The following is a 26,684-nucleotide window of genomic DNA, read 5'->3' as shown; positions in this document are numbered from 1 at the left end:
TTCTAAAAATAGATTGCACCCAGTTTGTTCTAAAAATAGATTGCACCCAGCTTGTTCTAAAAATAGATTGCACCTAAAAATAGATTGCACCCAGCTTGTTCTAAAAATAGATTGCACCAAGTTTGTTCTAAAAATAGATTGCACCCAGCTTGTTCTAAAAATAGATTGCACTTAAAAATAGATTGCACCCAGCTTGTTCTAAAAATAGATTGCACCCAGCTTGTTCTAAAAATAGATTGCACCAAGTTTGTTCTAAAAATAGATTGCACCCAGTTTGTTCTAAAAATAGATTGCACCCAGCTTGTTCTAAAAATAGATTGCACCCAGCTTGTTCTAAAAATAGATTGCACCCAGCTTGTTCTAAAAATAGATTGCACCAAGTTTGTTCTAAAAATAGATTGCACCTAAAAATAGATTGCACCAGCTTGTTCTAAAAATAGATTGCACCAAGTTTGTTCTAAAAATAGATTGCACCCAGCTTGTTCTATAGCTTGCACACTGCCAATTCTGCAAAGAGAATGTACTCAGTGTGTTTTAAAACAGGTCACAGCTTTAAAGAGTTCGCACCACTTGCATGCTTCGTTAATTACTTCTTGATCATGTTAGTTCAAAATACCTAAAACACATTGCACTACAATACAGAGCGTTGATATATACATAGTAACCACACTATGTACGGTTTCAGAGAACCCGTGTGCACCCCATCCTCCTTCCCTCTATAACCCCTGCACAGCGTTATGTGTACATCCTCAGCGTACAGGACTACCCGCACTGACTATAACGCCGTGATACCGCTAAGCCCCGCCCCTGACGTCACTTTCTTCATCGCTTCTCCCAAGACGCACGGCTGACGTGTTTTACGTACGTATACGTGATCGCTTAGCAACCAAAGCCGCTTCACCAGTCTTTGGGTTTCTGTGTGAAGAGGATCGAGCCCTGTGCACAGGAAAGGAGACAGAGGGGTACACGGAGGAGGGTGAGGTATGGAGAGGAAAGAGAAGAGTCTATGTGTGGAATCATGGAGGTCAGTGTCCACATTTTAAGAAGGATGCATCCAGAGCCTGTACTGGGGTTCTACCCCCACTGATCGGATGTCAGGGGATCTCAGTCACCCCAATGACAGGGGACACCTGTACAACCTTATCCGGGCTATACAATGACACTTAGTGCTCATACATGGCCATTCATTGCATGACAGTCTGTGTGTATCCCCACTTCACACAACCTCACCCAGTTCTAAGACATCCAACACATGGCACCATGCCAGTCATGGCTGAGCTGGGGGGGTGTGGGGCGATGATATCTGAGTGGAGATCTCCCTCTCTACCACTCAAACACCATCACCACATCCACAATCAGTGAGACTTCCTGAACAGTGTTGATCTCCCTGCTCCCTATCCAGACCTGTGATCACAGCCTCTGACAGAAGAAAGTCTTCTAGTAAGGACAAATGTAGAGAGACAGAGAGGAAGCTAATGCTGGAAGATGTGACAGTGTGAGCACCCACCTTTCACTGATGAGGCGGCACTGATGGGGCTGCACTGATGGGACTGGTGAGGCTGAACTGATGGGCACTGATGAGGCTGCACTGATGGGCACTGGTGAGGCTGTGCTGATGGGCACTGGTGAGGCTGCACTGATGGGCACTGGTGAGGCTGTGCTGATGGGCACTGGTGAGGCTGCGCTGATGGGCACTGGTGAGGCTGAGCTGATGGGCACTGGTGAGGCTGAGCTGATGGGCACTGGTGAGGCTGAGCTGATGGGCACTGGTGAGGCTGAGCTGATGGGCACTGGTGAGGCTGAGCTGATGGGCACTGGTGAGGCTGCGCTGATGGGCACTGGTGAGGCTGCGCTGATGGGCACTGGTGAGGCTGCGCTGATGGGCACTGGTGAGGCTGCGCTGATGGGCACTGGTGAGCAGGGCAGGACTTACCATTGGGCTTGACTGGGCTCAAGCCCATGGGCCCCGCCCAATAGGGGGCCCCGATGAGATTCATAGCCGAGTGTACTCGTCTCGGCTCCACTCACAGTCACGCCCAGTCCTACCCTATGATGGACATAACACAGGGACTGGGCATGACTGTGAGCCGAGCTGAGTACACTTGGCCACGCTCGGCTCTGCTCAGGTCTTCGAGAGGACCCGAGAGCCCCCGAGAGCTGCCGAGATACACAGGACTCTGTATCTCGTCTGCGCCATTTTTAAACTTCAAGACTGCAATGACAAGGCAGCAAATGACACTGGGGCAAGGCTGCAAATGATAAGGCTACACTGACAAGGCTGCAATGACACTGGACAAGGCTGCAGATGGACACTGATAAGGCTGCATTGATGGGCATTTAAATGTAATTTTTTTCCCTAAAATTCCCTCCTAAACTTGGGGTGCGTGTTATACGCCGATAAATACGGTAATGTATAGAAGGTAGGGCCCGAAAGTGACTCAAGCCCAGGGGCCCCCACCACCCTAAGTCCTGCCCTGCTGGTGAGGCTGTGCTGATGGGCACTGGTGAGGCTGCGCTGATGGGCACTGGTGAGGCTGCACTGTTGGGCACTGATGAGGCTGCACTGATGGGCACTGATGAGGCTATGCCCACCAATCACTGCAGCATCATTGGATACTTTAGCACACAGAAGTCCAAAGGCCACTCGGTTGTGTATGCACCCCCTCCAATCCCCCCAGGCCTTAGGTAACATCATACCAAAACAGAGCTCAAAAGGGCCCCTGTTGTGCAGCCTTATCTATCTGTCCCTCTTTTTCCTAAGGCCCCTTTCACACAGGCTTTCGAATCAGGTCTGCCTGTCAGTTTTTCAAGCAAACCTGATCTGACCCTCCATTCACTCCTATGGAGCGGTGGATGACAGCAGTAACATGTCTGCTGCTATCCAATTCTGTCCGTGAAGTCCAATTAGATGGTGACTCTATTTTCCAACCGTCTGGAGGATCGAATCGGATGAAAACACACAGGCGGCCTGTTTTCATCCAATCTCCCCATAGAGGAGAGCGGGGCTCTGACAGGTCCGTCTCTGCACAGTGAGCCGAGGTGGACCTGTCATCCGCCTCCCTTGCTGAGCAAAGTGGAGTCCACTGGATGGACCGCCCATGTGAAAGGACCCTTAAGTTGGCAATATATAGCCAACGGGGGCTGAACAAAAATAAATTAACAGATTCCCCTATCTATGCAAGCGATTTGTATAGAGGAATCCTCCCCACAAGGACTCTGAGCTGTCAGGTGACCCTGATCAAGAATGATTTTCCAAAATGCCGTTCAACAAAAGTCAATCTAAAAGTCTGTCAAACAGGCACTGCCACACATGGATCAATATTTAGCTGGTCCCTGCCGAACCAGGCAAATTTCAATCCATCTCTGACCAGCTTTTTTTTCCCCTCTGTTTGTTATTATGTATCGGCATTTATAAATAAACAAATGTGTCACACCGCACCAGTCTTTCCACATCAATTTTAAATAATTTCATTTTTCTATTTTCAGACAATAGTATAAAGGTGAACTGGTTGGCGGGCTTATAAGACTCTAAAGTATAACTAAAGGCAAAGCTTTTTTCTACGTTTTGGATAGATTAAGGCAGGGTTGTAACCCCTGTTAGGTTTTTTTTTTGTCATGTGTTTCCCAACAGGGAGATCTCCTGTGAATGAACGACCTACAAGTAATGTCAGCCACTGCGGCTGACGGCATGTAGTACCGAATAAACTGCAAAGGCACTGATAAGCGCTGTCATAGTTCATTCACAAGCTTTCAACAGCCAGCCCCTTATGAAGGTACAGGCAGAGAGCTGCATGACTTGTCTGTAGAAGCCTGACATCACACCCCTGATTACAAATGCAATGCTTTCCAGGCTCCTGCGTGGAGAAAAATAATATACACATGTTTCTGGAAAACTATGTGCATTTACTGTATTATTTTTTTTCTGGAAAGGTAAACTTATCCTTTAAGTCCAGCAAGGTGTATGTCACCTCATGGACTTATGCTGGGTACATGTATCGAAATTTGGTCTGTTGAGCAGGAAACAGCCTAATTTTGATCTTTATGTAGCCCTCTCTATTCACCAGAAGCTGATCATTAGACTGATTTCTGTCGAACTGTCCTACAGGAAAACCAACATTTGATCAGCCACTCTAGTCACTGTCTGCAGCACTGATTAGTGTATTCTGACACGGGGAAGTCTGCACTGTCAGAATACAATAGTGTAGTGCAGGATATCACGGAATCCTCACCACTTGCGTGAATCCAGAAATCTGTGACCTTTATTTTTTTATCCGACCTCTTGGTTGAACAGAAAAAAAAACTCCTAGTGTATACTCAGTTTATCTATTTTATGTAGAATTTAAACTTTTAAAGAATGTCGGGAGTGTCACTATACCTTCAGCTCTCCAATACTGGGTTTTTGGGTCTCCTCATAAGAGCTCTAAAGTCATTGTCAGTCCGCCCTTCCTCTCTTTCTGTCCAATCACAGTGTACTTTGTATTATGTAAACCCATTTTCAAAATATGAAGTATACTTTGAATGGGCAATGGATGGAAGTGGTGGGCAGAGTGGTTGCTGTGTAGCAGAGCCACATCTTTTGTCAGAGCTAGCAATGGCTGTACTCCAGGCACTCTGTAATAGTGTAAATTGTAAGTAAACAAGATACGACCACAAGGTGGCTTACAGCTTCATGGATTATAAGGCTAAGTTTACCTTTGTAAAAAAAAATGTACATGCTTTTGCAGGTAAAAAAATATGTGCATTTATATTTTTTTGATACAGAAGCCTGCAAAGCATTGCACCTGTGATTAGTGGATTACAGGTGCAATGTCATGCTCCTGCAGACACAGCATACAGTTACTGAGCTGCAGGAAGTGTTAATAGACTTTGAGCTTGTAGTGAAAATATTTTATAATAGTATCATACTAGTAGTGTGCTCATAGTCAGTTGAGAACTACAAGTCTGTCTGCCGTGGTGGCAGACAGGACTTGTAGTTTTATTCATTCACAGATTGCACAGCCACAACGATTTTAAATGACAGTGGCTGCTTGGACGGGGAAAGGGTTCTGGGGTTGAGGGGGCTGATGGTTACTAACATGTTACACGCTAAATATGGCTGTAATATGTGACATGTTGGTAAAGAGGAACCTATCTTTTAACCCCTTGTAAGCCAGCACATGTTTCAAAATCTATACGTTCCTAGAGTTGAAATGGCTCTCAGTGTATATTGCACACAGATAAACATATATGCTCACAGACATCCCAACCAGCAAAAACTCATTTCAGGGAGGTGGCAAACTCATTTTAGGGAGGTGGCGCTTTGCTCTGGCGCCAACTCACCCCTCCCCCCAATTAAATGCAGCCTTTCCAGTGCCAATTAAATGCAACTATACCAGTGCTCATGAAATACAGCCTTACCGTTACCCATGGAATACAGCCTGATCACACAAAGCTCTGAAAGGGATTTGAATATCCCGGTGGCAACTGTACAAATTCTCTCCTCCTATGACACACGTCACACTGATTCAATGTATGATTGGATCATTTTTCCATCTGTCTAGGAGGCAGGACTTTCTTACAGTCCTCCACCTCACACAGACGGGGATGTCATCACATCCGTCTGTCACTCAGCCACAGACAGAAGACAGAGCAGCCAAAGCGGCCACCACAGCTGTACTCCATTCAGCCACTCGGACTGCTCTGTCTTCTGTCTGTGGCTTAGTGACAGGCCCAGCCGGGAGATCACCTGGCACTCGCAGGTGTCCATGAGCCTGCAGCCAAATGCGGGAGACTCCCGCGACTCGTGGGAGACTTGGGATGTCTGTGCTCATTTGTATACATACACACACGGTAACAAAAATAAAATTTGCCAGTCTTAGTTACACATATTGCACACAGTTGATAGGTATAACAAGTCACCTACACCCCTATGTAACCACTGCTTATTCCATGTTATAATATAATTTAGAATATTAGGGGAAAATGTGCTGGTTGCTTTTCTGCCAATAGCTTGCTGCATCAGAGCAAAGTCAGGGCTTGCACATATGCAAGAGTGGTAATATTGAGCTTGTGGAAGAATGTTTATACATTTTGCATAAAAAAAAAAAAAAAAACACAGTGAAACTTTTGGTTTAAAAGGAATGTATAGTGTTCTTTTGCATTTTTCCTTTATTTGTAATGGGCAGGTCTTGAAAAAAATTGGAAAAAAATATACATAATTTTTTTTTTTTTTTTAGTATGGTAGATAATAATTTTACATATCCATTTTTGACCCCACAAGCAGACCTTGTATGAGATCTGTGACCCTCTGCCCTCACTAGAGTAGAGCAGCAGAGAATCTGTTCTCTGAAAGGAAGAGGTTGATGGGGGTCCATCAGCAGAGGCAGTCAGTGAAGCTAAAGCTTCTGCAGAGTAGAGAGAGAACCGTATGTCACTGTATCAGAACTGGTATGTAATTGCCACTAGATTTTGTATAATTTTTTTATACAGTACCACCATGTCTAATGAAGAAAAAACAAATTGAGTGAGGAGTAAAGCACATATTCCACTGCAGCTTGATCTGCCTTTCCACAATGGATGAGGACGACGAGAACTTCACCACTTTCCTGGCATACACAAAGAGTCCCAAGATAACAAAAAGAACTTCATTCCAGGTGAGTTTCTTACCTTTTTACTATCCTGTAAAACTTGAAGCAAAACTTTATGTGGAATGCTACTTTATCAAATACTGCAAGTGTTTCTCAAACTCTGAAAATTATACCTCCAAAATCACCTCTTTTTTTTCGTTCCAATAAGTTTTTATTGTAGGTATAAAGGACATAACAGATGAAAGCATAAATGTGGACGCAGCCACTGTAATAAACATACAGATGGAACAGTATATCCGATCATAGTAGATTACATGTGACATAACTTATATCACCTGACAATAGGGAAATATTAATTTAAGTTGTTATTCTTATATTCCTAGCATCTAAAGAAAACTATACGTATCAGCTCCTGGAAGCTAGTTGGCTCATAATCTGCTAATGCCCCGTACACACGAGCGGAATCTCCGTCGGAAAAATCTTGGATGGATTTGCCGATGGAATTCCGCTCAAGCTTGGCTTGCATACACACGGTCACACAAAAGTTCTCTGAATTTTTGACCATCAAGAATGCGGTGACGTACAACACTATGACGAGCTGAGAAAATGAAGTTCAATGTTTCTGAGCATGCGTCAAATTGTTTCTGAGCCTGCATAGGAATTTTGCGTGTCGGAATTGCTACAGACAATCGTAATTTCCGATCAGAACTTTTTTCCATCAGAAAAATAGAGAATCTGCTCTCAATCTTTTGCTGGTGGAAATTCCGCCAACAAAAGTACGATGGAGCATACACATGGTCGGCAATTTCCAGCAAAAAGCTCACATCGGACTTTTCCTGGCAGAATTTCCAATTGTGTGCACGGGCCATTAGTCTCTGTTCTCTCTGTTCTTTCAGAGACCGACAGGCGGTACGATATATAGTAGTTCTTATAATTGAGTATGTAGCTAGGCTCTGATGTGCAGATCGGAGATGTGGGGATAGAGCAATATGAGTGGGGGTGTACAGGGGGAGGGGTGGTGATATCTTAGGAAAGGTGACTCCTTGTCAGTGCTAGGTAGAGTATATTAATTTCGGAGTATACACTCTCTGGCCACTTTATTAGATACATCTGTTCAATTGCTTGGTAACACAAATGGCTAATCATCCAATCACATTGCAGCAATTCAATGCATTTAGGCTCTATAACATGGTGAAGGCGACTTGCTGAAGTTCAAACCGAGCATCAGAATGGTGAAGAAAGGGGATTTAAATTACTTTGAACGTGGCATGGTTGTTGGTACCAGACAGGCTGGTCTCAGTATTCCAAAACTGCTGATCTACTGGTATTTTCATGCACAACTATCTCTAGGGTTTACAGAGAATGGTCTGGAAAAGAGAAAATATCCATTGAGCGGAGGTTGTGTGGAGGAAAATGCCTTTTTGATGTCAGAGAAGAATGGGCAGACTAGTTTGAGATGATAGAAAGCAACAGTAACACAAATAACCATTCGTTGCCAACAAGGTATGCAGAATACCATCTCTGAACACACAACATATGGAACCTTGAAACAGATGGGCTTCAGCAGCAGAAGACCACACGAGTGGCACTCCTGTCAGCTAAGAACAGGAAACTGAGGCTACAATTCGCACAGGTTTGCCCAAATTAGACAATAGAAGAGTGGACAAATGTTGCCTGGTCTGAGTCTCGATTTTAGCTGCGACATTCAGATGGTAGAGTCAGAATTTGGCGTAAACAACATAAAAGCATGGATCCTCTCTGCCTTGTATCAACAGTTAGGCTAGCGGTGGTGGTGTAATGGTGTGGGGGATATTTTCTTGGCACACTTTGGCCCCCTTAGTAGCACTTGAGCTTCGTTTAAACGCCACGGCCTACCTGAGTATTGTTGCTGACCATGTCCATCCCTTTATGACTACAGTGTACCCATCTTCTGATGGCTACTTCCAGCAGGATAATGCACCATGTCACAAAGCTCAAATCATCTCACTACTGGTTTCTTGAACATGACAATGAGTTCAATGTACTCCAAAGGTCTCCACAGTCACCAGACTTCAATCCAATAGAGCACCTTTGGGATGTGGTGGAATGGGAGAAACGCATCATGGATGTGCAGCCAACAAATCTGCAGCAACTGTGTGATGCTATCATGTCAATATGGACCAAAATCTCTGAGGAATGTTTCCAACACCTTGTTGAATCTATGCCAGGAAGAAATAAGGCAGTTCTGAAGGCAAAAGTAGGTTCAACCCGGTTCTAGTAAGGTGTACCTAATAAAGTGGCCACTGAGTATATATGTACAATATGTGTAAGTGTGTGTGTGTCAGTGGTTGAAAAATTCTGCTTTCTCATTGAGCATTGCTGTTGCTGGAGAGCAGAGAAAGAAAGATCTTATAATTTATCATGGAAATTAACATGCAATCTCATTTTCTATTTTAGGATGAGCTAAAGAAGGCAGTCAATGCTCGAGTTTCTCGACAGAAGGCTATTGAAGAAGCTGAGAGTTCAGATTACTCGGAAGAGTTTGAAAGTGATGGTATGTCTATTCAGAAGAATTTTCTTTTAGTTTGGATAAGGGCGGAAAAATAACTTGCCTCTGCTGCTGGAATTTTGTTAACTTTATCAATATTGTGAGTGTATTTTTCATGAGCAGTTTTATTCAAGAAAGCATTCTTGATGCTTATTCTTAAATGCAAGCCATTGCATTACAATAAATAGTAACCACTCAGACTTTATCTGGTACTGGTTTGAATTCAACATCCTGAATCCTAATTGGTTGCAATTAGTTACTGTACTTAAGAGTTAGCACTTAGGAATCCATTTGAGGGAATCAACAATGCTTTCCATACATATCCAATATGTGCAAAATGGTTATTTTATTATTTAATGTGTTATTTTTTTAATGTCTAACTTCAGCTTGGGCTTAAAAGAAATGTCAATCCTCAGCTTGTTCTAAATGAATAAAATACAACTCTGGCTGCTGTACTTACCTAATCTCTTGCATTTTTCCCTGCAAACTCATCAGATCCAGGGAGGGGGCGCTACTCCTCTAATCGGTTGTATCCCTGCATTTCTCTGTTCAATAGTATAGAATCATTTTTACTAAAGAAAGAAAAATATCCACTAGACTGCTTTTACAGCTAATCCTGTCATTGAGCTTTTTATTTAAAATAGAATACACACAAAGGATTAACTGGTAAAAAAGTTTCTTCAGTTTACCGCAGCACTCTAATGCTGTGTACACACGACCGTTTTTCCGTCAGAATAAACTCTGATGGTTTTTCCGGCGGAGTTCCGGTGAAACGGACTTGTCTACACACGATCACACCAAAGTCCGAATGTTTAGAACACGGTGACATACAGCACGTACGACGGGACTAGAAAAAGTAAGTTCAATAGCCAGTAGCCAATAGCTTTCCTTGCGTCGTTTTTGGTCCGTCGGAACAGCATACAGACAAATGGTTTTCCCGATAGGAATTGATTCGGTCGGAAAGATTTAAAACATGTTCTATTTCTAGGTCCGTCAGAATTTTCGGGAAAAAAAGTCCACTGAAGCCCACGCATGATCGCAATATCTGATGAAATGATTCCATCTGACTTTTTCTGCCGGAAAGTCCGACCGTGTGTACACGGCATTAGGGTTAAAAAGGAAGAGCGCAGCTGACATGCTGCTTACGCTCGCTCACCTTACTATTATGCTAATGCTTATGACTGTACAGCCACACAGGATTATGGGATATGTCTTCTGCTACCTGTCAGAACCCTTGAGAGTGATTAACTAATACAGAATATTGTAAGCACCTTATTTCATATCAGTTAAAGCGGGGTTCCACTCTAAAGTGGAACTTCCACTCATCGGAAACCCTCCCCCCCTCCGGTGTCACATTTGGCACCTTTCAGGAGGGAGGGGGGTGCAGATACCTGTCTAAGACAGGTAATTGCACCCACTTCCGGGCACAGACTCCCACGGGAGTCTATGCCGTTTCCTGTCCCGCTGCGCTGTCTGCTGGGACACAAACGGGTTCCAGAGACAGCGCGGACCATTCCTAGTGTGCTGCGTGACTCGCGCATGCACAGTAGGGAACCAGGAAGTGAAGCCGCAACGCTTCACTTCCTGATTCCCTAAACTAGAATGGCGGCGGCAGCAGTCGAGACCCGAGCAATCGATCGGCCTCGGCTGCCGACATCGCTGGACCCTGGGACAGGAGAGTGTCCATTTATTAAAAGTCAGCAGCTGCAGTATTTATAGCTGCTGGCTTTTAATACTTTTTTTGTAGGTAGAATCCCTCTTTAACCTCCCTGGCGGTATGATTCAGTCCGGTTTTAGGTGCTGAAAGCGGTACAATTATTTTGCATGGAAATTTGGCGTTTTATATTGTAGTACTGTAATTATTAGGAATAACTCTCTTAAATCTGTTCAAACCAGAGTCTAGCAGACATCCCGGGTATGATAAAGTTTATAATATAATAAATAATAATAAAAATTATTCACTAATGTAATCAAATCCTAAAACACTGAAAAAGGGACACTTTTTGGTTGCTATGGGCAATCTCCAAATTCCAGGCAGAAAAAACTGTATTTATAATATAAAAGTGCATGCAGGGCATTGCACAGACCACTAGGGACAAAGGGGGTGTGTAATTTTTTTTACACAGTACTGTAATCTGTAAGATTACAGTGCTGTGTGTTGTTTTGCTGTTTTGTGTCTTTTTACTTTTTTGAATTTGCCGCCGTTCTCCGCTCCCGTGCGCCATAACGTCTCAGGGAACGGAGCTCGGCGGCACTCGGGCACTGTGTGAATCGAGCGGAGGACAGCTCGATCACACAGCGTGGAGGACATCGCTGGATCCAGGGGACAAGGTAAATAACTCTCCCTGTGTCCTCCCCTGCATCCAGCGATGCGAATCCGAGTCTGGCTCGGGGTTACCGCTCCTGTTAGTGAAATCCCAACCCGAGCCAGACTCGGGATTACCGCTAGGGGGGTTAATGTAGTTATTATCGACAATTACAGTAATGAACTAATATGCAAAAATTAGCTGCTAAGGCGGTAGTTCGCTTTAAGGGAGGGGGAGTAGACAAATTGCCCACAGTTTTCATACTTAAGAAACCTGAAAAATAAATGTTAACATCAATTAAAGTAAAGCATTAACCCCTTGTCTACCAAGGTATGTTTATAAATGACTCCTCTGGGGAGCCGAAGGCTGCGGTAAATGGCAAAAACTCAGAGGAACTTCCATTCGCTGCAGTAGCCAAGGATGCAGCCAGTCAAGCACATGCTTGATTAGCTGCAGTGGTGGGCAGGGGAGATATTGGAGGTCTAACAGACCCCTGATGTCTCCATAAAGAGGACATGTCACCTGCCCATGATATCACATTATCACATAGGGGGCTTATTGTTGTGTCCCTTTAACAGTACTGTGAACTTAAGCCTAGCTTCACACTGAGGGCCGGTTTAAAAACTCGCACAATTTCAAACTGGCATTTCAGTTCGACTTCGGGGACGATTTTACAGACCTCTGTGCGGGTTCATGCACAGATGTCTACTCCAATCGCCCCCAAAGTCACCAAACGTAGTGCAGGAACTAATTTTAGGAATCAGTGTGGCGCGCAAAGCTGGCATTGCACCGTTTCGTTGCCAACAATAGGCGTCTATTTGACATGTCAAAACGACCTGATGTGAACGTGGGCTGAGTCAAATTTAGATAATGACATATTTATTTTACCTGTGTATGCGTGGATTAGTGGTGGAGAATGGAGGCATCCACTTTATAGTCTCCTGTTGTCTCTGGAGATCTGGATCATTTCATACCTTTTTATAATTTCAAAGAATTGTCTGAAACAAGAACTGTTTGTGAAACTCTTAAATTGGGAGTAAACTCCCATGCATGAATTTGACCTGAAGGTAAGCCTATAATAAGACTTGCCTATATGTAATGTAAATATCTTCTAAATGTACACCGTTTAGGAGATATATATATATATATATATATATATATATATATATATATATATATATATATATACGTATATATAATTTTTTATTTTTTTTTCACATTGATATGCTACTTGATGACCTCTTAAATTTTTTATTTTCGTAGACAGTTTAGATGACTCTTTCAATGGGAAAAAATCAATTAAACCAGAATCACGGAGGTCGTTCCATGATTTTCACTTCTCAGATGATGATGATGATGATGATGATGATGATGATGATAAGGATAAGAAATCAAATAACAAAGTGTCTTTCCTGAAAACTCGGAGGCAGGAAAACAAGGAGCTAGACTATGAAGGCAAAGAACGTACTCTGCCAAAATCACCAATCTTTGGTGATATGGGGAATGGACATCTTACAGCAAAAGACCAGAAGCCCACTCCAAAGCCACGAGAGTCCAGGATGAAACGGTCGCCATCACGTAAGAGTTTTCTTAAGATATCGTCTTTAAGGATTTTAAAGGATGAAAAATCATAAATATGTTAGACATATATTTGATTAGAAAAAAATAAATCTCTATAAGATTGTGGTGCACAGTGTTCAGATTCACATGCAGGTCAAATGCAATGTGTTGTGAAAGGTCATATATTTGAGTTACTTCTGAGCTTCTTTTAAGATTCTTAATTGTTATTTTTTTCCTTTACTGTGTCTTGTTGACTGGGTTTTCAGGATGACCGGTCCACAATTACTGGAGCTTGACTAGGGTAAATCAGAGATCGCCATCCAAAACTCCTAAACTACCCACAAAAACTCCACCATGCACTTAACCCCAATATTACACTTAACACAAAGTGAAGTTAAATTGCCATCAGGCCTTTATTAAACCAACATAACAATAAATAACAATTTTTAATATTGCAGATAAATATGTGTATATTTACTGTACAGTATACAGTATCTCACAAAAGTGAGGTACACCCCTCGCATTTTTGTAAATATTTATTATTTCTTTTTTCATTTGCTGTCCCCTCAAAATAACTAAACACACAGCCATTAATGTCTAAACCTCTGGCAACAAAAGAGAGTATACCCCTAAGTGAAAATGTCCAAATTGGGCCCAAAGTGTCAATATTTTGTGTGGCCACCATTATTACCATTATTATTTTTTTTTTTCATCTATAAGTTTTTATTGATAACAATAATTAGGGGCGCTCTGCAAAAAATATTTCCTAAACCACTCATTTACAATAACTGTGGCAAAAATGCTTAAGACAATATAATAATCACCAGAGTAAAAATATGCACATATATGATGACAATAATTACACTGAAGAAATAGTGAACATTGGTGAACCACCAAAAATAATTATAATAATTAGCAATGTAAAGTCCCAATGACGTGTCTCTACAAAAAATGAATTCTGCTGATCCAGAATGTGGAAAACGGATATTAATCGTGATATAGCAACAAGTCGGGAAAAATGCTTGCGACTCCCTCCACCATACACGCAGCACTACACCAGTTATGAAGATGCAAGTCCAAACTGCTTACCAGATCCGTTTGACCACTTTAATTAAAAAGTAAGTCAAATAACGCTTGTACAGGATAATACCTGCTCATATGGATACTGATGCAAATGATAGTAGATGGTATGTCTCTCTTCACAGACTCAAGCGGCAAATGTGGAAAGATACAAAAAGATCCATAGCATAATACTGACTTTAATAAAAAATAAGTAAAAAACAGACAGCCAAAAGGCTCCTTACATGGTACTGGGACTGCTCGCTCTGACCGAAAGACTCACTCTCCGACCCAAGGAAAAAGATCCTTCCGCATTCGATATTGGCGTGCGTTCCAGGCCTGCAGACCGACGAACCAGAGGGCCGGAAGTGGCGTCGAATAGCGTGACCATGTACCGCTCCGATGTACGTTTCGTTATTAACGTCTTCAGGAAGCGTACTGGGTCACTCGTAATTACCGCTTATATCGAATCACTTAACGAATTATTGCGAATAGGGAAACAGGTCGTGCGCAGCCTCAGTACACCCAGGCAACACAACGAGCGCTAGTAATTGACATTTATATCGAATCCTTATCGAATTATAACGAATATAATTGGCCACTATATCAAATCCTTATCGAATTATAGTGAATATAATCGGCAATTATATCGAATCCCTAACAAATTATAGCGAAAGGAAAAACAGGTCGTGCGCAGCCCCAGTACCATACAGGCAACACAACGAACAGATACAATCATTAACATTCATGTCCACAATATATAATTTGTAGGATAATGCAGCAACAATACATTTTTCATTCGAAAGTAGAAATATATACAAAAAGCACATGATTAACTAATCATAAACAAATGGCAGATGAGTTACTAATCTTTTGCATGATTCCAGCACAAAAAAATATAAAATTTTTTAAAATATAACAATAAAAAAAGTTTAAAAAAATATATTGGAAAGAATATAAAAAAATGTGCACAAATACGTATTACACCTCCCAAACCATTGGGAGAAGACATGTACATAAGCACATACCAACCATAAAATAAAACAAATGAATGTAAATATGCACGAGCGCCTATCACATAGAAGAGCGCGTGCATGCCTTAAACAAGAAAACCTGTAAAATAACACCCGAGTGTAATCAGAAAAAATGATTAACAACTCGATAAAAAATATGAATTTAAAACTAAAGATATCATAGGAAATGGACAGAGGCTAGAGGGCCAAGATTGGAAAGCGAGGTAGGCCTTACTTTGTGTGCCTCTATAGACAGAGGGATTTCCAAAATTGTTTCCAATCCGTTAATCATTGGATAAGAAACAATTTAGATCAAGTTCGATATTCATTCCCAATGGCTGCAAAGTTTGTAATTTATAAATCCATCTAGTTTCATTTTTTCGAAATTTCTCTTTTCATATGTGTTCCTCTCCAGTGTCTCGTGATTTTATCAATCCCATAAAACCTACACTAAGAAGGATCACTATTATGGTACTGTTTAAAATGTCTCGAGACACTGTGATTGGGGAAACCTTTCTTTATATTTGCAAGATGCTCATTTATTCTGATTTTTAGTTGTCTTGTAGTGCGGCCTACATATTGCAATGAACACGGACATTCCAATACGTAAGATACGTGATCTGAATTGCAAGTGATGAGAGGTTTAATCTTGAATTCCTCTCCCGTTAAACACATGATGTAAAATTAAGCATTTTTTTAGTTGTCCCAGGACCCCTGGTAATTTTGCATGCACGACACCTGGTACAGAAATTAAAACCAGAGCCATCCAAGAAAGTGACCAATTTCTTTGGAGGGTCTGGTACATTTTGGGCTAGCCGGTTTCTAAGGCCAGGGGCCCTCCTATAGATGAACCTAGGCCTGTTTGGAATGGTAGATGCAAGGTCTTTATCTTTTAATAAAATGGGCCAATATTTTTAAAAAATGGTCTCTAATTGTTTGTATTTTCTATTAAATCCTGTCACAAAAGCTAATGGGGTTAGATACCATCTAAGGGACAGTTTTTGGGTTAGTTCCCAAAGTGCAGAGCATTTAGTGGCTTTTTATATAGACCACAATGCTTGTTGCCACTAGTGGATTGTGGTTGTTTTCCCCAAGTCATTCTCCCAATGGTTGGCCACCATTATTTTCCAGCACTGCCTTAACCCTCTTGGGTATGGAGTTCACCAGAGCTTCACAGGTTTCCACTTGAGTCCTCTTCCACTCCTCCATGACGACATCACAGAGCTGGGGGATGTTAGAGAACTTGTGGTTCTCCACCTTCCTTTGAGGATGCCCCACAGATGCTCAATAGGGTTTAGGTCTGGAGACATGCTTGGCCATTCCATCACCTTTACCCTCAGCTTCTTTAGCAAAGCAGTGGAGGTGTGTTTGGGGTGGTTATCATGTTGGAATACTGCCTGCGGCCCAGTCTCCGTAGGGCAGGGATCATGCTCTGCTTCAGTATGTCACAGTACATGTTGGCATTCAGGGTTCCCTCAATGAACTGTAGCTCCCCATTGCTGGCAGCACTCATGCAGCCCCAGACTATGACACTCCCACCACCTGTAGGCAAGACACACTTGTCTTTGTATTCCTCACCTGGTTGCTGCCACACACGCTTGACACCATCTGAACCAAATTATTTTATCTTGGTCTCACCAGCAATCCATGTCCTTAGTCTAATTGTCTTCAGCAAACTGCGAGTTTTCTTGTGCATCATCTTGAGAAGAGGCTTCCTTCTGGGATGGCAGCAATGTAGACAAATTTGATGCAGTGTGTGGCGTATGGTCTGAGCACTGACAGGCTAACCCCCACCCCTTCAACCTCTGCAGCAATGCTGGCAGCACTCATATGTCTTGTTTCCAAAGACAACCTCTGGATATGACGCTGAGCACGTGCAGTCAGCTTCTTTGGTTGACCATGGTGAAACCTGTTCTGAGTGGAACCTGTCCTGTTAAACTGCTATATGGTCTCGGCCACTGTGTTGTAGCTCAGTTTCAGGGTCTTGGCAATCTTCTTATAGCCTAGGCCATCTTTATGTAGAGCAACAATTCTTTTTTTCAGATCCTCAGAGAGTTATTTGCCATGAGGTGCCATGTTGAACTTCCAGGGACCAGTATGAGAGAGTGAGAGCGATAACACCAAATTTAACACACCTGCTCCCCATTCACACCTGAGACCTTGTAACACTAATGAGTCACATGACACCAGGGAGAGAAAATGGCTGATTGGGCCCAATTTGGACGTTTTCACTTAGGGGTGTACTCACTTTTGTTGCCAGTGGTTTAGACATTAATAGCTGTGTGTTGAGTTTTTTTGAGAGGAAAGAAAATTTACATTGTTGTACAAGCTGTACACTCACTACTTTACATTGTAGCAAAGTGTCATTTATTCAGTGTTGTCACATGAAAAGATATAATAAAATATTTACAAAAATGTGAGAGGTGTACTCACTTTTGTGAGATACTGTATATGCCTCCAACCGAAGCCATAGCCTCGGGGACATTGAAGTAAAAGCTGTTATAAAACCCACGCTACCATCTACTAAGAAACCCTATACGTGTGTGGGTGGCTGCAGACAGTATAATGTGTTCTCACATCCAAAATTGAATGAATAAAATAATTCCTGTTTTGCCTCCTGTAATGGAAATTTGTAGGTTCTGTATATAATTGTATTCTATTTTATATGTATTGCACAATGCCCTCACTGTGCACACGGCACTAATAATGTTTTCAGTACATGTTTTGCATTCTTTCGAGTCCTGATTAGAATTAGCCTGCCTATGTAACGCCCCTTGTTACCATAAACGTACAATTGTAATATTAATATGATACCTACGTAATCATGTGTATAAAAACCTTCAAATGCGTCATAATAAAGGAGAACGGTTATTTGAAAAGATGCTGAGCGTATCTTTCCAAATAACCGTTCTCGTCCCAAACCTCGCCCTTGGACCCTGCAGCCAATTTAGCATACATCTCTGTCATTCCTAAACCAGGGAAAGATCAGAGCCTAGTAAGCAACTACAAGCCTATTTCATTAATTAACAATGACTTAAAAATAATGACGAAAATTCTCTCTAACCGATTGGGTTCCTTTATTGGCAATTATATCCACAAGGACCAGGTGGGCTTTATCCCGGGATGGCAGGGACCGGACCAGATAAGGAGAGTGGTGGATATTATTTCCCTTCTTAACTCGGGGTGGGACGGAGGGCCTCCTCAGGAGGGCTTCCTCCTCTCCATAGATTTGCAGAAAGCATTTGACACTATCACTTGGCCCTATTTATTCGGCGTTCTAGAAGATGGGGCTTTGGTCCCCGCTTCCTTCACCTCCTTGAAGCTCTTTACTCCCAACCCCGAGCACAGGTCAGACTCCAAGGCCACCTCTCAGACCCCTTTTTAATTAGCAAAGGAACCAGACAGGGCTGCCCACTTTCTCCCCTCCTCTTTGCCATTGGAATCGAAACGTTAGCTATCTCCATCAGGAATCATCCAGACATTCAGGGAGTGAAATGTGGCCACGCGACACATAAATGCGCCCTGTTTGCGGACGACGTCCTTCTCTTTATCACTTCTCCCCTCATTTCGACCCCTCACATCCTCCAAAAGTTCGGACAGGTCTCGGGACTCCATGTTAATATGGCCAAGTCAACAGCCCTCAACATCTCCCTATCCCCCGACCTAGTAAATAGGCAAAAAGAGCACTTCCCCTTCTCCTGGAGCTCCTCCTCCATCCCCTATTTAGGGGTCCAGCTTACACCCAACTTTGGTCAATTGTTCCACCATAATTACCCACCCATGTTTAAAAAACTTAAAAATGATCTTGAACAATGGTCTCTCCACAAGATGTCCTGGATGGGGAAAATTAATGCAGTCAAAATGACCCTTCTCCCTAGGTTATTGTACCTCTTCCGCTCTCTGCCAATTCCGGTTCCCAAGTCTCTCGTACAGAACCTTCAGTCGGCAATTATTAAATTTACCTGGGGCAAATCCAACAATAGACTCCCCAAGAAAACACTATTCAGACCGAGACGGAAAGGCGGTCTAGGACTGCCCAATCTCTGGTGGTACTATCAGGCGGTGCAACTCTGCCAGATGTCTAATGTCTACTCTAGAGGACCTAAACCCGAATGGCTAGAGATGGAAAGACAGGCTATCCCTAAGCATACAATTGACTTTCTACTATGGCGCCCTCCAAAATCTAGACCCCCCGGTCATGTCCCCTACCCTCTCTCATTCCCTCGCCCTATGTGATACGATACATAAGTCCAACACCCTTACTTCCAAGTGGCAACCCCTCGCACATATTTTCAACAACCCCTCATTTCAGCCGGGGCAGAATATCAGGGCATTCCAATGGTGGATAGACAAAGGCCTTTACAGAATAGGACATTTTCTCAACCCAGCAGGGCCACTTAAGCTGAGTCAATGCATCTCTAAGCTGGAGATGCCCGCCACAGAAAGATTCCGGTTCCATCAAATAACCCACTTTTTGCACATGCTAACAGCCCAACACCCCCTCCCTCTCACTGTTTCACCGTATGAACTCTGGTGCTCGTCAGCCATGGACATGAGGGGAGGGATTTCTCTGATCTATTCGGCGCTAGCCGAACCAAAGGAAAAAGCGCAATACATGCTGAGCTGGGAACATCACGTGGGTGGGATCTGGACTCATGGCACACCCATTTCACTACAGCCTTCAAGGGGATCCTTAACACGTCCTTAATGGAGGCGGACATTAAAGTCATCACCCGTTGGTACCTTGTCCCCACCCGCCTTGCTAAATTCTACCCTCAGTCCTCCCCCTATGTTTTAGAGGGTGCGGGCACCTGGGATCGCTCGTTCACATTTTATGGGAATGTCCCAGAATCAGAAACTTCTGGAATAAGACTTTTGCCCTAATCCGCAAGGTCACTGGCCATGCCGCCCCTCAATCCCCAGCATTTGCCCTCCTGAATGAAAAAATCCCCCACATTCCCAAATACACTCAATTTTGTATTCACTTTATTCTCCTAGGTGCTAAGTTGACTATAGCCAAATAACCGTTCTCCTTTATTATGACGCATTTGAAGGTTTTTATACACATGATTACGTAGGTATCATATTAATATTACAATTGTACGTTTATGGTAATAAGGGGCGTTACATAGGCAGGCTAATTCTAATCAGGACTCGAAAGAATGCAAAACATGTACTGAAAACATTATTAGTGCCGTGTGCACAGTGAGGGCATTGTGCAATGCATATAAAATAGAATACAATTCTATACAGAACCTACAAATTTCCATTACACTCCCAAACCGTGCGTGATTACAAATATGTACCCTAATATACTAACATTCACCATCGTCATTATTCATATAGTGAAAATTGCAAGACCATTATAAAATGCATAAGATGCGCGAGTCATACAAAGAAATACATAGAAATCATATCTACAGGCAATTCATACATACATACATATAACATGTATCTCCACTGTGCATTAAAGTCTGTTCTAAAGTGAGGTCAAAATAAAAGTCTTTTGAAATAACAGCTATGTATACATCCGGTGATCACACATTTCCTTGTCACTGGATTTGATTGACGGCAGTGGGAACCACAATGGCTGCTGCTGCTATCAATCTTTTCAAAGAGGACCCAAGACAGTGGCTGGAGCTGCTGGGCTCGTTCTCGTCACTGGAAAGATTGGGTTCAGGTAAGTAAAAGGGGGGTGGGCTCTGGGGGCCAGCTGCATTACAGAACGTTTTTCACCTTACTGCATTGACCGGAAAAATGACTGTATAAGGTTTAATCTAACTTGGGAACACTTGCCCACAGACCTTACACAGGTCTACCACTACCTGGCCCCTATTATCGGCCCACACCCAAGCAGAGGGCACCATACCAACAGATGAGTTCCCACTTGTATCTTGCAACAACAGATTTTAACCCCATTCAAGCGGTCCCAACCGCCTGATTACCACCTGATTACTGTAAGCCCTTGTACACACGGTCGGACATTCCAACAACAAAATCCGTCAGATTTTTTCAGACGGATTTTGTCCGAAACTGGTGTTGCATACACACGGTCGGACAAAGTTGTCGGAAAATCCAATCGTTCGGAACGTGATGATATTCGTTCGTTACGACGGGACTACGTTCAGGCTACTAGGCAATAGTTTTGGTCTAAGAATTTGATCTGAGCATGCGTGTCACTTTGTACGATCAGAATTCTCTACAAACAATCAAAGTCCGATCGGATCGTGTTGTCGGAAAATTTTATAGCTCAGCTCTAAAACTTTGTCGGTCGGATATTCCGACAGAAACAGTCCAATGGAGCCCACACACAGTCGGATTATCCGACAACATGGTCTGATCGGACATTTTCCGTCGGAATATCCAACCGTGTGTACAAGGGCTAAAATCTATCTGTCTCCTGCCTATATAGAAAATACTAGGGATGGAAGGAGGGGCGTTCACCTGATGACTTCCAGACTCAACTGTTCTGAGAGCTTTTCATCGGAAAATGCGACTGTCTGTAGGCTCCATTGGAGATTTAGCTGTCCAAATTTCTGCCAGCCAAAAATTTATAGCATGTTCTCAATTTTCCCAACGGAAAAACATTCTATCGGAAATTCCGATCGCGTGTATGCAATTCCGTCACGCCAAAAATCACGCATGCTCAGATTCAACTACGAGACAGAAGCTATTGGCTACTGGCTATTTGGACTTCCTTTTTCTAGTCCCGTCGTATGTGTTGTACGTCACGGTGTTATAAACGATCGGAATTTGTTGTGACCGTGTGTAGGCAAGACAGCTTGAGCGGAATTCCGTTGGGAAAACCAGTAGAGCTTTTTCTGACAAGAATTCCGATCGTATGTACGCGGCACTACAGTCCAACCCCTCCCTGGTATGGAATCTCCTACACTCCTCTCTATCACAACATATTCTCAGACAATCACCTAAGTATACCTCCTACATCTCCTTTTAAAACATTAAATCTATGTTGTCTGGTTTCCCTTCCACCCTGTTATGCAGGATCTACGCTTCATTCATTCCTTAAAGCTCTGGGCCTTCCTAGAAAGTTCCAGGCCACTAGTGTTTTTGGGAGAACCCACAATTTTCATATTTCTATCAACACAGGCTACTTAAAAATATTTATACCTCAGACACTACGTAGAGCCTAAGTTGTGAAAAAAGCTCTTTTATTAGGCTTTAGTTATAGTGACTTCAGAAAAGGAGTTAACTTGTAAAAAAAAAATTGTAAATTAATTTCTTGCTTACTGTGCCAAATATGATAAACAGATCTATTTTAGAATACAGAGTAAAATAGGAAACTCCTATTTAAAGTTTTTATCGCTATCCATGACCCCGTCAAAGAGATTTGAATTTCCAGCTGATAATCATAACTAGCAATGAGGGAAGCTATTGCCATTGGGAAAGGAAGACACTCGTAGTAATAACCTTCAGAGATTTTAACCCTAAGGCCGCGTACACACGGGCGGACTGTTCGCCCAACTTTGTCCGCTGAACAGTGTTTGGGCGGACAGTCCGCTCGTGTGTGGGCTTTCAGCGGACAGTTTCAGCGGACAGTTTGACGAACAAGGTTTTTCGGAAATTCCGTAAAACTGTCCGCTGAAACCTTGTTTGAGCGAACAGTCCGCCCGTGTGTAGGCTTGTTCGACAAACTAAGTTCCGCGCATGCTCAGAAAGGCTTAACACGCCGCAAGTTATAATGCAGTGTATAGGACGTCGTATTTTTCGTCCCGTCGTACGTGCCGTTCACGTCATCGCGCACGGTTTCAGCAAACTGTTCGTTCGTCGTGTGTGGGCATGTCCGTCCATGCTAATTTTGAGCGGACTGTTTGCCGAAACTGTTTGACGGACAAAGTTGGGCGAACAGTCCCCGCGTGTGTACGCGGCCTTACCCATTTTACTAAACAAAGTGGGGTTGTTTAATAAGCTGGAGAGTGCAAAATCTGGTGCAGTTGTGCATGGTAGCCAATAAGCTTCTAACTTCAGCTTGTTCAATTAACCCTTGGCAATAAAACCTGGAAGCTGATTGGTTACTGTGCAAAGCTGCACCAGATTTTGCACTCTCCAGTTTTAGTAAATCAACCCCCGTGTGTTGATGTCTTTTTCGTCACAGTTTTTTTCCCTGTAACTGGACAGCAAGTGAGCAAAATCTTCCTAGTGGGAGCACAGACTGCAATAAAAAGCTGACAGGGGTTCTATTCTTTCCCTGTTCTGTGTAAAATTAAAGTAGAAGTCGACCCCAAAACTAAAATCCCTGCATCTATAGACATCCACAATCCAACACTAACCTATCTAGCCTTGTAAAAAATCAGAAAAAAAAAGAAACAAAAATCAGTATACGTATCTTTTTTGAAGCCGATCCGACCCGACCTCCAGCGGCAGAATTTCTGATCCCACGCTGAGCTGTCAGCCACGGCTTTGCTGTGGAGGTGGGTGCGGAGGACACATCCGACAACGGAAGCCCCATAGTAAAGTCTCGTACACACGATTTGTTTATCGGCAGGGAATTGTGTGATGACAGACTGTTTGCCTAAAATCCGGCCATTAGTACGCTCCATCAGACAATTGTTGTCCAACTTTCGGCCAACAAATGTTGGATGGCAGGCTAGTAAATTTGACGGACAACCGTCTGTTGTCAGATTTTCATCTCGTCTGTACACAAGTCCATCACATAGTCCAAAAGTACAAACGCGCATGCTCGGAATGCTCATCAAACACGACATTAGCATAAGGTGCCCAAAGGGTAGCGCTCAAGAGCTGATATTCCACGTAGTACATCACTGCGTTCGTGTTTGTTGGCCGAAAATTGTGTACCATTAGTATGCAAGGCAAGTTCCCGGCACACGCCCTTTGGACAAAAGTCTGACGCTCTGTTGGCCAAGAATTGGATCGTGTGTACGAGGCTTTATTCAATGTGTGATGTCGCTCCCCATTCATTTCACAGCCATTGTCAGCTGTGTCCTCTGCAGAGCTTCCACCGCTTCAGAAAAGTTCTGGTATACTGATTTCTTCTTTACAAGGCTAGATACGTTAGTGTTAGATTATGGATGTCTATAGATGCAGGGATTTTTAGGGTGGACTTACAGATAAGCATATGGACAAGCGGGTGACGTCACAACTTCAGTCACGTGGTATTCCGGAATACCACGTGACTGAAGTCATGACGTCACCCGCTTGTCCATATGCTGATCCGGGCATGATCGCTCATCGGAATTGTTTAATACTTATCGCATATTACCCAGCACTGGGGCGCAGTGCGTTGTAATGTGAGTGCACTTCTATTTGTTTTAAATAAATTGATTTTATACAGAGAGCACTAGATGTTGCTATTCTATTTCTTTTATATATATGACACATGGAATTACTATGAGACTAATGGGATATGAGATATGATAAACCCCAGGAGTGATCAATAGGAGCTGGATTCATCCGTTAACCCTTGATGGGAAATGCTTTATGAGACCTGTCTGATTATTCAGGGGTCCATTATTTGAGATGAGAGTCCATTCCTGTCATTGGTGGAGGGGATCACAAAAGTCACCCCAATTTGCTGGATAGATCACCTAACACATGGGACTTCTTATATCGATCCTATCATTCCTGTATTCCTCTGATGTTTATTGGACAATTTGTATTTTATTTTGTATTTTATTTAGTACTATTAATTAATATTAGGTTGCAATATCTGCACTGTACTGCTTTTGTAATTTAATTCACCTGTCAAATACCAGGGTTGAATAGGTGATAGAGTATTTTGTCTTTGACCATTGAAAGGCCATGACATTAGGTAAAGGACTTGAGTCAAGTCCCTTTGTACCACAGGGGCACAGCGAACAATCTAAAGTCTTGCAAGCACCACAAGGTCGTTTTCTAATGAAATTAGAAATGTGTCAGGGCAGGTCAAGGTAGCTTTAACATTGCTAAAATAGGTTACAACCTCCATTAAAAAAAAAAAAAAGCAAGCAAGATTCATACCATCCCTGCCCTTGTTAGAAAACAAAAAAAACATGTAAAAAACAAGACACATATTCTTTACAGGCCTGTGTTGAAGGGCTTTGGGATTGTGTCAATGGCATCAATTTACAGCAGTGTGAGAAGCTCCTAAGATCATTCTGAATTTGTGGACAGGAGGCATTGACCTTCAGTTCACCGGCTTCAAGTGGGTTTATCATTTCTATAGATTTGTATGGTAAGGCAAAATCCACTTAAAGCAAACAGAAGCCTGTCAACACAGGCCCTAGTATAGCTGTTAGCTTTTCTTCTTGAATTGCTTGGAAGTGGGAAGGTGTATGAAATGGTCACTTTGCCTGGTTGGTATTTGTTTTGTGTTCCACTCCTGGTAACTGTAGAGCCATGAGCACATGGTGTACACAGTTACTAATTAATATCATAGATATACTGTATGTCTCAGATTCAAATTTTCCCTGACAAAATCTCCAAATAAAGCTTAATACGTAGGCAGCAATAGTAAGAGTACTTGCTATAACAAAATATATCTGTGCCACATAAATGACAATCTTCATCACAAGATGGCAGCAAAACACTGCAAATAAAATCTGCATACATGTTCTGTCTGCACAGATGTCTCTAACCATGTAATACTTTGCAAAAGCAAATGTTTTCCATTAACCTTTTGACTTGGCATTTTATTGCAGTTATGTTTGGACAATGCATAACATTTGGACAATTACAACTAGCAATGTAAAAATATGTATTGGCTTTAATTATGAACACATCTCAGGTAGAGCTGCACGAATAATTGTTAAAGAATCAGATCACAATTCTTCACTTAGACGGAGATAAAGAGATACATGTTAACACTTAGGCCGCGTACACACGGGCGGACTGTCTGCCCAACTAAGTCCGTCAGACAATCCGACAGACAGTCCGTCCTACTTTCGAATGAACGGACTTGACCATACACGATGAACAGACAGTCCGCCGAATGCTTGCGCGATGACGTGTACAGCATGTACGACGCGACTAGAAATACGACGTCCAATACACTGCAATGCAACCTTTCGCCGTGTAAATCCTTTCTGAGCATGCGCCATACTTAGTCCGTCGAACTAGCCTACTCACGAGCGGACTGTCCGCTGAAAACAAGTTTGGACGGACTATATTACGGAAATTCCGAAAGACTTAGTCCGCCAGACTGTCCGCCGAAAAAGTCAGCTGAAGCCCACACACGAGCGGATTATCCGCTGAAACACGTTTCAGCGGACCAAGTCCGTCAGACAGTCCGCCCGTGTGTACGCGGCCTTAGTACTTTTAGATCAAAGGAATGAACGTTAGTCTGTAAATTAGGGAAGTTTAACCACCTTAAAGACTAATGCCCCATACACACGGTCAGACATTCCGACCACAAAATCCGTTTGATTTTTTTCCAACGGATTTTGGCCGAAACTTGTGTTATATACACGGTCGCACAAAGTTGTCAGAAAATCCGACCGTTCGGAATGAGGTAACGTATGGTGGGGCTACGTAGAGGCCAGTAGCCAATAGCTTTCATCTCCAATTTTTTTCTGAGCATGCGTGGCACTTTGTGCATCGGAATTCTCTAGACGCAATCGGAAAAAGTCAGATCAGATTTTGTTGTCGGAAAATTTTAGATCCAGCTCTCAAACTTTTTCCGACAGAAATTCCCACAGAA

General features: G+C 42.8%; 1 protein-coding gene across 4 annotated transcripts in view; it reads left to right on the top strand.

Moving 5' to 3' along the window:
• Window positions 1-871: 871 nt before the first annotated feature.
• Window positions 872-26,684, top strand: part of MAP9 (microtubule associated protein 9) — a 173,076-nt gene continuing 147,263 nt past the window's right edge. For 2 of the 4 annotated variants that reach the window (XM_077477091.1, XM_077477088.1), the window contains exons 1-4: window positions 872-981; window positions 6,469-6,632; window positions 9,003-9,099; window positions 12,663-12,977. In XM_077477091.1, coding sequence (XP_077333217.1) covers window positions 6,552-6,632; window positions 9,003-9,099; window positions 12,663-12,977 — 493 coding nt within the window. In that variant the 5' untranslated portion in view covers window positions 872-981; window positions 6,469-6,551. Of the gene's footprint in view, window positions 1,025-6,468; window positions 6,633-9,002; window positions 9,100-12,662; window positions 12,978-26,684 lie in introns of all 4 variants that reach the window. The other 2 variants (XM_077477089.1, XM_077477090.1) reach the window with 2 other exon arrangements.

This window comes from Lithobates pipiens, unplaced genomic scaffold (genome assembly GCF_037356315.1).
Source record: "Lithobates pipiens isolate NorthernLeopardFrog02 unplaced genomic scaffold, aLitPip1_a1.2 Scaffold_13, whole genome shotgun sequence".
NCBI lineage: Eukaryota > Metazoa > Chordata > Amphibia > Anura > Ranidae > Lithobates > Lithobates pipiens.
This window is presented reverse-complemented; position numbering and strand designations above follow the sequence as displayed.